At 34.4% G+C, this 12489-nt stretch overlaps 1 protein-coding gene across 1 annotated transcript in view; it reads right to left on the bottom strand.

Annotated features, from left to right (window-relative positions):
• Otogl (otogelin-like) overlaps positions 1–12489 on the bottom strand; it is a 128656-nt gene that overhangs the window by 48084 nt on the left and 68083 nt on the right. Inside the window, exons 27-31 of the mRNA XM_005374364.1 lie at positions 11110–11259; positions 8816–8935; positions 6603–6719; positions 3320–3476; positions 2357–2383 (exon numbers count right to left, since the gene is read on the bottom strand). Of these exons, the coding sequence (XP_005374421.1) occupies positions 2357–2383; positions 3320–3476; positions 6603–6719; positions 8816–8935; positions 11110–11259 (571 nt within the window). The remainder of the gene's footprint in view (positions 1–2356; positions 2384–3319; positions 3477–6602; positions 6720–8815; positions 8936–11109; positions 11260–12489) is intronic.

Raw genomic sequence — 12489 nt, 5'->3', positions numbered from 1 at the left:
GAAATAGATTCCTCTGCCACCGCACAGAGCCTACCAGTGTCTTAGGCAGGCGAAATGCCCATGTTCACACTCTAATGCTATCGTTACGGCGTTATAAATGGAACTAGAAGAACTGTTCAAAGCATGCTGTAACACATTATAAAATAGAACCATCACTAGAAGCTCAGCAGACTTGACAGAAGGCAAAATGTACCAAGTAGTAAGAGGCAGTGATTCAGTACGTGCAGAAAATTCTACACTGGGTCCAGTGGTCTGCAGAAGGAATGCCAGAAACAACAAAGGCACAGATGGAGACTTTCACGGCATAGTTGTGTGAGATAAGAATGCTTAAATGAGGAAAATTTTACGGAGTTTTCTCTGTAAGTCAATGTCTGTGTGCAATGTAGATCATGGGGTAACAATGTCTGGTGATCATCCCTACACCAAGCCGTGCTAACTGCATACTCGGCCAGGTGGCACAGACAGCAAGCTCACTGGCTCTAAAGTCAGACTGTCTGTAAGTGCTAGGTGAGCGCATTTGGCTATTTAATCTCTCTGCCTTAATTTCCCTGCTGAAAAGTGTTGGTAACAAAATAAAACAATGACATGTTGAAGTTGAAATTACATGATAAAGGAAAGGTAAACACAGCAAAAACCATTGATATTGTTACTGTTGCTACCTTTATTAGACAATTAATTGCATTTTGATCAAGGGATCCAAAGAACTGATATAGAATCTCTCCCCCTCTCTCTCTCCCCTCCCTCCTTTGCTTTCGCCCCTCTACCTGTGTTTCTGTGTGTGTGTGTGTGTGTGTGTGTGTGGTTGTGTGTGTGTGTATGTGTCTGTCTATCTGTTTAAAATATTGAACAATAAATGTATTTCAGGTTAGATTTTTCTTTACACTAAGTTTTTCTTTAATGTTAAATTTTATTCATCTATCAGCTTTTATAAAATGTAACAAAAACAACCAAAAGCTAAAATGATCATCTTCTTTTTAATTCATCACATCTATTTCTCTAAAGTTATCTAATCTTCTCAGCCTTTGGTCGACATTTACAGCTGATAGAACTCTCTGTGCCATAGACTGACTGCTTGTACCAGATGTCCTATAACTATTACTCTAACTTCTCCATCCATCCCTCTCAACCCAGAGCTTGTCCTGCTACTTCCACAATGTGGTTTCCTGGGTCGTCTAACTCACTGGAACTAGGTTTTGGTGGTTATGCCTTCACCCTTGAATAAATCTGATGAAAAGCAGATTCCTAATGTGCTATCTTTTGACATTTTCACCGAAGGCATAATTCTGTGTTTTCTCTACTGTGTCTTAGTATCAGGAAGCATATTTTCTCAGACTTTATGGCCATTCTGGATGCTTAGAGAGGCTAAATTTTCATCATTATATTAGTAGGTTTTCATTCGATATTATGTACTTATTTTTTTCTATACTAATGGCAAAATTAATTCCTTATATTACCATAACATCTATTTTTTTTTATTTCTACAGCAAAATAAAATTTTAACTATAGTCATGGTGCTGTGCAGTAGATATGAGAATTTATTCCTATTACTTCACTGAAGCTTTGTACTCTTTGACCAACACCTCTTCATCCCTCATGTACTCCCCACCTCCAAGCCCCCAGTCACCATCGCTCTCTACTTTGAAATGTGACTACTTTAGACCACACATGTAAATGAGATTAGCTGGTATTACCCACTTTGCCTGGCTTATTACACATAGCACAATGTCCTTTACATTTATCCATAAAATGGATAAGTTTTCCTTTTTGTCCATAAAATGGACAGGTTTTCCTCTTTGTCAGCACAAATAGGTAAAATAAAGGACTTTAAATAATCTCACTAGAAATACTGGTAAATATGGAGGTGACAGATGTACTAATTACCTTGATGTTATCATTTCACAATTTATACCATTATCAAAATGGCACATTACATCCCATAAATATACACAATTATTGTTATTAATTAAAAGTAAGTTAAAGATTTCAAAATTTTAAAGATTAAATATACACCATTGCTTATTAAAATTTTAGAAAATTTGACCAATGTCCATATTCTACCTATTCTAAAAGTATACATTTGATGTAACTACCTTTACTTATCCACCCACATTATTTCAAAACTATTTACAGGACTAAGGGTTTCTTAAATGCTGAAAACTTAAGCTATACAATTTCATTTTTCGTAAGACAAAGCTTAATATGAATACTTGGAAATTTTGACAGGGCTTCACAAAGTGATAAACCATGTAATAACTATTTCTACTTTATTCAGAGTACAAATTGTTCAAAACCTTTTGATATGAAAGTACACCTAATAGAATATTATAAAATTACTCTTCAGTAAAATATCACATACCTTCATTGTAATATTCACAATCAAGAGCTAAAAGGAAAAAAGCATAAGTATTAAGATTTTTTTTATCAAGAAACACATGACAGAACACAGAGTGGTATATTATTTAACAACCTCCTCTGAGCAAAAGGAATTCTTTAAGGTGATGTGCCATAATTAATTAAATTTCATAAGATTATTTTAAATGTATGCAATTATAACAAGTTAGAAATATCAATAGAAACTGTTCCAATTTTAATCTGTTCATCAGATAACTATCCACCTATATAAGTAAATAAAATATTTGGAGTCAAATCTAAAAGCTCAAAATTTTTTAAACAAATATGATTTTTATTACCAGAACAGTAAAACCTCACAAGCATAAGAATATTGGAATCAAATAATTTCTGTGAGGATGGCATACAAGACAAATTATATTTCAAATGCTGCAGGGACAGCAGTTAAACACAGCAGAAACATTACCACAAATTTTTCCTTTTGATACACTACAAATTTCTCACAGTCAAAAGAATATACAGTGTACTCCTTTCTGTTTTTGTGAGTTCCATGGAATTAATTATATGATAAAAACAACTAATATGAATCTTCTTTTTATTTTTTATTAATAGTAAATGTTTGCAATGCACCATGATATTTATATTGGGGGCTTATATTTATATTCACATCACATCTTGATGGTTTTTACTTCTCTTCCTCCCTCCCTGTTCCTGAGGTCCTCTTTCTGTCTCCACAAAGTCTATCCCACTATTTTCTACCATCTCCCTTTTTTTTTTGCTCTTTAAGTTATTTATATTTTGGGTTTCTCACATAAAATTAACCATAAGGTATTCAATCTTCTGCATCTTGATTTATTTCACTTAGCATGATGATGTCAAGATCCATCCATTTTCTTACAAATGACTCAAATCTAACCATCTATATTTTAGGAAGTTTTCCTCCTAATGATGCTCTAAGTAAGATACTCACAGCAGGGAGTGGATGGTCTCCAGTGAATGGCTACTCCTTCCTGACAACATTTGTATGCATACGCTGCTATGTTGGTGCACAAACACTCACAGTCCCCTCCAAGATTACAGTTGCACGTATCTTCGTGGCAATTTTTGGCAAAAGAAGTAACATCAATCTGAAAGCGAAGTGAAACACGACACAGCTTCAGTATGGACTGACTGTGATGGAAACTCAGACTTCTAAACAAAGCTAACTGGTGTGTTTTTAACGTGGGTATCATCAGCTCAACGCCGGCACCTAGAGAGCTCTATTATCTCCGACCTCTGAATTGCAGAAAGGAGAAGGAATAACCAAACAAATGTCGCATCGAAGAACCAGCAAAAAGTGTAATAAGAAAAACAAGTAAATATAATTTTGACTCCGGTGATATAGCAGATTAATATTTTTGGAGGTTCGTTATTTCATAATTGACATGCTCACATAGCACTGAAAGATGAGCACATTCTGCTTCCAGTTGTACTTTACGTGATTTGTTAGGGTCCATTTAGGCAACATTCTACATGACAAGAGCAGTTTCTTTAAAATTTCACATATCTACTTAATTGCTTTATTTAAATTGGACTTGTTAAGTAGCTGACAAAATTTAACACACCACTGAAAAAGTGTTATAAAAGGAGCAGGGTTTGATGTCATTACTCTGTGTTTTATGTATAGGCCGCTTCATGTGCTCTTTTTTTTTTCAAGTGACAGCCAGGAGAAGACCTAGCAGGCTCTGCATTTGAGAATACCAGTTTGGGCACAATATTTTTTGGTAAGCAGGTACGGTCTCTAAGAACCCTGGAAAGTCACTAAAGCAACCCTTTCTATACACAGGACTCTACACTCACTCATGTGTCCCTAATGTAGCAGTCCTCATACCTTTTGTCTCCGACTTCCATCACACTCTTAAATGTTACCAAAATTCCCAAGTCATTTTCTTTTAGGGGATTTTAAAATTTTTTTCTTCTTTTAAGTTTTTCTTTTTTACTACTACATGTTTATAGTATCTAGAGATGACATTTCTTCTGGGGAGTGTTGCAGGTACGTGGCATCTCAGTTCTTTTTCATCCCCTTTCCTGCCTTTACCTCTTGGTTCCCTTCTCATTTGCAAAAGATCTATGGCCCTACTTCCTATTATCCTTTTTTTTTTTACTTTAGTCATTATTAATAGTTAGGTTTTTCATACAAGAGCAACCATGTGATATTTATGCCTGTGTGTCTAATTCACTTTACATTACAGTTTCAACATGCATGCATTTTCCTACAAATGATTGTGGTTTATCCTTCTTTATGGCACAATAGAACTCCATTGTGTATAAATACATTTTTTAATGTATTCAAATGTTGATGGGCATATAGGCCACTTCCAAGATTTAGCTATTATGAACTGTGCTGTCATAAACATGGGTATGTCTATATCACTGTAATATAATGTCTTTAGATACTTTGGGGAGATACTTAGAAGAGAAATAGTTGGGTTGAATGGAATTTCTATTTGTAGATTGTTTGAGGAATCTCCATACTGATTTTTATAATGATTGCAGTGGTTTACCACCAACAAAGTAGTAGGGTTCTGTTTGCCCCATAGCCTCTCTAGCATTTGTTATTATCTGATTTCTTGACCATGGCCAATCTTTCTAGAGTAGGATGGAACCTCACTGTTCTTTTAATTTGCATTTCTATAATGGCCATCAATGTCGAAAATTTCTGCTTGTATTTATTCACCATCTGTACTTCTGAGAAGAGTATGTTCATTTTCGTTGTCCATTTTTTAATTGGGTGATTTATTTCTGAGAGCCTAATTTTTCTGAGGTCTTTATATATTCTAGATATTAGTCTTCTGTCCAAGGAATAGCTGGGGAAAAAATTTTCCCATTGTGTAGTTTCTCCTGTTTACCACATTAGACATTAAAACGCAAACATTTAAAAATAAGAATAGACACAAACATTAACATAAATAACATTTCCAGTGAAATGAAACAAATACATTTAGTGAAACAAAAATAAATCTGTTGGAAGAGTATAAAGCTTTACATTTTTGCAAATCTCTTTTGTGTCTGACTTAATGGCATATAGCGGGGCCTCAAATCTCTTTTTTAATTCAGTTTGTCATACTGTTTGGATTTTGGGGGGAGGGTTGAGTTGCAACTGAAGTACATATACTTGGAAAGGGATGAGTGTTTTAATATTATTTCAGATAATTGTAATCTATCTCAAAACTCCAAATATATTGTTTTCTTAAAGGTTAGGTACAGTGTGAAATTTGAAATCATACCAATTAACTTTGTACTTTGCTATACGGAAATCCTTACATTTAACTTGACCTTGAAGGGATCCTTTACCTCTGAATCCTTATATACCATCATGCACTGGTCATTTCAAAAATGCACTAAATTATGTAGGTCCCCTGAATGTTAAGACGTTTGATTCTGCACAAGACCAACAGGTCACATTTGGTAATGTCACCATCTGTACTATCAGAAAAGTCAAGTATTACAAACTTTTTAAATTCCTAGTGGTGAGTCCAAGTTTTAAAACATTTTATTTTTCAACTGGAAATTCAAATTGTATCAGACAACAGGTACTATCAGATGTTTCTCTTGAAACCACAGATTATTCTTTCTGATTTTCACATACCTTGTCTGAATATCCACATTTGTCTGGTTTTTGTTCTTTCAAGTAAAAATGATATTCTGAGGAAAAAGCAGCCAATTCAGCTCACAACTCCAAATTCACACAACTGACTTTCCCTGAGACAACTAACATATCTTGGTATGCAGCAAGAGTATTGCTTGATTTTCATAAATATATTAAACTATTTCAGAACTCATATTGAGACCTAACATTATTGTGCAGGGAAGGATCTTAGAAAGTTAAATTTCTGGATAAATTACATTCCACCTTAAATGATCCCATTAAACCATATTTTGGATCGAGAAGAATGCCCATTTGGCAATGTTCTGAGAAGACACAAACACATTTATGATCAGAAAGTGCTACATATGAACAACATTTCATAGAATAGAACAGATTATTACAAATATGCATAAATGAACATTGCTAAATGAGCTAGTGTGAGGGAGAATACAAATTAAAACATTTAGCAACACTTCTACAGAAAAGCTCTAGTAATAGATCCTCCTAGCAATAGCTAGGTAGTATACCTGAAAAACCAGCGAATAGAGAATGTATTTGTCTTACTCATAGTATACATAGAGAAATACACCTTTAACTTTGAGAGTTTAGTAAAGTATGCACTTACCACATTGCGGCAAGGAGCAAAAACATCGCTGTACAGAATGGAGCACTCTTTTTTGGCATAGGGAAATTTGTTTTGATGTGCCTCACAGGGTTTCATTATTTCACTTGGATCTTCACACTGTTGGAAAAAAATTAAGGAGAAAGTTTGTAAAGGGGTGATTTCTCAGAAACCAGTTTCTACCTAACTTTACCCATGACAGTGGCATCTAATACATTCTCATTCTTTTAAACAGGCTTTACCTACAGCACTTGCTCTTACCCATACAGGCTATAGGTTAAGAGTACACATTATGTTTTTTTCGTGGTTTTTTTTTTTCCAGTACTGGGAATTGAACTCACAACCTTGCACTTGCCAGGCAGGCGCTGTGCCACTGAACTAAATCCCCAGCCCTACATTATGTTTTTAAAGCAACTACACAGAAGAATGAAATCATAGTGATAGCAGAGGTAGAATGGAGATACAATAATTTTTAGATTTTTATGAATGCAAGTATTTACAAGACAATGTCTGTGAGTATGAACCTCTTTAATTTTAACTTTTGAGCACTATCTGAGGAATTGTATATATTGTAGTTTCTGCAGACTCAGACTCCCATGCACTCAGCAATTGGCTTCTGTTTCGCCTAATCCATCTCTGTGAACCTGCTGGGTGAAAGGTCGTCAACAACCTCTTCATTACTAAATATAAAGGGAATTTTTCAGTCTGCATCCCACTTGACCTTTTGCTGCTTTTCACTGAGTTTGTTCATTCTCTCCTTCCTCGGTTTTTGTGGCACAGTTTTCTGATTGGTTATCTCCGCTGTGCTACACTGACAGCTTTGCCCCAACCTCTTTCTCTCTCCCTTTTTTGCAAACTTAATGCTTAGACCTCTATTTTTCTCATCCTGACTTCAACAACTTCAAGATACTAGCAACTGCCAAATCCCTATTTCCATGCCAGCTCTTACTCCTGAATTTCAAAACTGAACATTTGCACCTACATATCTGACAGTATCTTCTCTAAACACATCTCAAACTGTACACCACCTCCTTATAGAGCTATGTTTTGCATTCCAGCCACCTTCTATTTCAAACCCCACACACAACCATGCTGAATTTGAAATTCATTTTATGCCTGACACCCTCTCTAGCCACGCTGACACTGCTAGATAGCTACTTCTTCCTTTTCACATTATCTTCTTTCCTATAAACTTCACCCAGAACATTTCTCCAGGAACCTGTTTTGGACCATCATGATCTCCGTTTGTGTTTACATTTCTATTGAAGGACCATCTCACTGTAGACTTACTGTTTTTCTACTTCATCTACCAACCTAGATTCTACCTTTCTTGATAGGATGCTGTGCTTTATTTTTATTCACCAAATGGTAACCAATCAGGACATTGTGGTTTCAAACATTTTTATCAATTAAGAAGAGCAACTGACTAAAACAAAACAAAAAACAAACTACCAGACAAGAATAGCACCAACTTCCAATTTTAATCTGTTTTCTAAGTTAGTACAGAGATTTTCCATATGTCTTCCATAGACCATACATATTGAGAATCTATAAATAAAAAATAGGTTATGTGCAGCAATTTCAGGAAATTCTCCAACCATATTGCTCCTTTATAGCTTTATAATACCTCAAGAAATTCTTCAAAAAAGAAATCTGCCTAAAAATTTGTTTAACTGGTCCCAAGGATAGTTGATTACAAATTTACCCCAGTACACGTACATATATGTAAATATATATATTTTTTTCAACACATATATTTAATTTTATGTAACACTAATACCAATGATGTTCTAGAAAACAAATATTAAGAAATTCTGCCTTCATGCACTTATTGTTTGAGATGGCAAAGACTACCTAATCCTTAGAAATGCAGATACATTGACAAGGCACTTTGCTATGGCTGGGAAAACATAAGAGAGAGGTGGGTTTGAATGTCACCTCTGCTACTTTCTACCCATGGGATATGTATTAGACAGGTCAGTTAACTTCACTGACCCAATTTCTTCATCTATAATGTTGAGATAACATCTTTTACATCCTAAGGTTGTTACAAGAATTACATGAGAAGGTAAATATGAAAGTTCATCACCCATGAATTACCATGCAAACATGAAGTAAAGATACTTGCCTAAATATTCTTCTAAGACTAAAATATTCAAGTATTTAAAAACTCTAAATGTTTTTGTTTAGTTCTAAAATGCATAAATCCAACTTACCTGTCCTAATGCCCAGCTATCTCCAAATACCTGAGCATTTCGCACCTCCAAGTTATTAGATGTGGTCATATCATTAGAAGTACATTTGTCAAAGTTTCCACACAATCCTGACAGTTTGTTCTAAAGTAAAAATATCATGAAATGTTTCGTATTTACTTTAACATTTAATGATTGATATCCACTATAAACTTGAAAAATTTTAAATATACATATATTAACTTCCATAACAAACATTCAAAAAATAAAAGCTTTAGGAAAAGTGGACTTTTCATATTTATTTAATTATTTTTTTAATCAATTCAAATTCTCAAAAATATTTTACCACCTCCAAATCTTATCCATTCACACTTACCAACACCTCAGCATTAATATTACTAGTAACATAAATAAATTGGGAAATACAATTGTGCACTACAGTATATAAACACATATATATACATATATAATTTATATATAAATAGAAATCTGTGATGAAAGGCCCATTGAATGATATATTTAAAATTCTATAGATGTTGCAATAGTAAATATAAATTAAGTTGTTATCAGTTGTGAAATGTTGGTTGCAATGGACATATAAATGACATATCTGTAATATCCACTGGGTTTCCTCAAAATACTGTGAAAATATCTTTACTCTTCAAGAATGGAGGAGGACTTGCAGAAATGGATAATCTTCCAAAAACAATACAACCTCTCCTTACAATTTTGAATTTAAACTTCTTGAGTTCTGTCTCTTCAATCCTGAAGATGAATGCAGCCCTTCGTTAATGGTGAAGCAGGCTGCTCACACCTTCAGCAAAGCAGACAGTAGCGCCAGGGTTACAACTGCAGGGGGCACTTATTACCACGGGGCCCCTGTGCTTAGAGACTTCGCTGCTCCAAAGATAGTCACCACTTCTGCCAATGGTCATGCAAAAGCTGAGGCAGCAGTAAAAGGGATGTAGATAACAAATGGCTAACTTGTTCCCAAAAAAGTAGAAAAGACAAGATATAAAATGAACAATGACAGAGAACATAAACCAAAGGATACCCATAACCAAAGATTGTTTCAGATTCAAGCAAACTAAGTATAGACATGAGGGCTTTATCCCCTTTTCTTTTTTTTTTTTTTTTTTTTTTTTTTTTTTTTTTTTTCTCCGGTACTGGGAACTGAACTCACGACCTTGCGCTTGCCAGGCAGGCGCTTTGCCGCTGAGCTAAATCCCCAGCACCCCCCTTTTCATATCTTATATTTATAGCATACTAAAAGTTTTAAATGTTTTTAAAATGTTTATGAGACTGTCATTTCTGTTTTTCTCTAATTGATAGAGATTATATCCTGGCATCTCAATTTCAATTTCAGATAAACTACATTTTTAGATATATCAGTGCTTAGAATAAACACTTTAAATATAAACCTAAAATATTTAATCAAATTATAAATGTTTTGAATAAAATATAAACAAAATTTAATAAAAATATTTAACAGAATAATACACTCACCAATTTAAAATACAAATCATCAAAAATTTTAAACAACTTACATTTGGTCTTCAGTCATGAAGGGATAAACAGCTCTGGTACACCCCACAACAAAATACTACTCAGTATTGTTAAGAAATAAGCTATTAATTCATACAACAGTGTTGGTGAATCTTAAATTTATTTTACCACTTCAAAGAAGCCAGCCTCCAAAGACTATCTACTGAACAATTCCATTTATATAATATCTGGAAAAAGCAAAACTATAATAGAAAATAAATCATCGTTTGCCTGGGGTTTGGGGTGAGGTAAAATTTAATAATAAACAAGCAACACAAGCAAAATGTGGGTGTAGATAAATTAGTTCTATATAGAACAGTGATGATGAATTAAGACTTCATGCATTTGTCAAAATCCAAGGAACCACAGGAGTCATTTTTAAAATATCTTCTTATAATTTTGCTTTATGTAAAATTATAAAAAATATCCAGGATACATAGTAAAATACAGAAAATAGGTTGCAAAAAAATTCATAGCATGAACAAATCGCATAACCAAGCTAAAAAAGAGGGGACAAAAGTGCTGATCTAGCCAACTTTGGAAAAGAAGTACTGTTAAAGTAAAAAAAAAAAACTGTACACAGAAATAAATTCTAGTTGACTCTAGTTTATTCTAGTTGATAATGTTCTTCTCTACAAGAGTATAATTAGTATTTCTGAAAACATAATCTATTTTGTAAAGGACAACATATATCATTTTGTTTTTACCAAACATCAAAAAGTAAATGTAATTTCATTTTCCTTGCAGCTCATTTAGGGCTTCGGTGGACATACCTTCCATTGTGGCCCCACTTTAATATGGATAGTTGTCTTCGTATCCCAAAGAATAGTGATATCTTCCTCAGGAAAGTACACCACTATATAGTATCCAGCCTTCCAAAGCTGGTACATGGGATTATCTTCCAGAAAAAAACCCGATCGTTTCTTCCAAAAGATATTAGGAAAAAAAAAAAAAACAATGAATATTATGTTTTCTAAACAAAATACACAAAATCAATTAAGTTAATATCTGCCAATAACTGTCTGTGTACTGCTATTGTTGTTTAATTATGTATTTTCTGAATTCTGGAATGGCCTCAGGAGACACTAAAGATAAGCCTGCAGACTTAGAAACTGTACACCAATAATAAATATGTATGACTGAAGATTAAAAATATATGCTGTTGCTCAAAAAAGAGAAACTGTGCCTTTCTCGTGTTTCTGAGTAGTTTATGACAGCATATAAACAGTTTATTGTTGTTACCAAATATTTTTTGAAAAACAGAATTGTTAAGTTTTGTAGGAGACATTGTCTTCCCAATCCAGTGAAAAATTCTACTGCAAGAGAGTTTTAAAATTGAAAACATAATTGCAATACATATATATCCACACATTTTGTGTGTGTGTGTGTGTGTGTGTGTGTGTGTGTGTGTGTGTGTGTGTAGGAGAGAGGGACAGAAAGAGAGAGAAAGACAGAAACACAGACAGACACAAAGAAAGGGGCAGGAGAGATGAATTAGCTTCAAAGGAACTTGGGGAGGCTTTCTGCTAGAGGAGGGACATGAACTGATCACTACAATGTCATGCATAGGAAGAAATGAGGATAGAAAAGAAATCATCCCAAACAAAAGGAACGCCTTAAAGAGCTGGGCACAGGATTATCCAAGATTCGTTCACAACTAAGAAGAGAACCAACGGGCTAAAACGTGGATTACCTGATGAAGCATAACCTAAGGCCTTTTACCATGATGTTACTCATAACAGTAGCCATCAGCTCTTCAAAATATAGGTAGTGAAAGTCTGTTGAACAGGGAAGTGATAAAGCATGTGTATTTAAAAGAAATTAATATATATTGAAGAAGTTAATATATATTAATCTAGTTATGAATATTACTTATGATGAGTTTCTGCCCATGTAAATTTCTGCCAAGTCATCAGGGCCATGACCCAACATGGTGTGGTCCAGAGACGACCACGTGTCTCTCCCAGACCAACTCCCATCCCCCATCACAACTTCCTGTTTCCTTTCATGCACAGGGCAACCAATCAGCCTCTGTTAAGTCACTTAGACCACCCCATAAACTCCATCTCCCAACCTAGCCCAATAGATTCTGTGTCCCAGGGCCCCACCTGAAGAAACACTCTCTCTTTCTCTCTCTCTCTCTCTCTCTCTCT

Source organism: Chinchilla lanigera, unplaced genomic scaffold (assembly GCF_000276665.1).
Source record: "Chinchilla lanigera isolate Chin_1 unplaced genomic scaffold, ChiLan1.0 scaffold00004, whole genome shotgun sequence".
Taxonomy (NCBI): Eukaryota; Metazoa; Chordata; class Mammalia; order Rodentia; family Chinchillidae; genus Chinchilla; species Chinchilla lanigera.
This window is presented reverse-complemented; position numbering and strand designations above follow the sequence as displayed.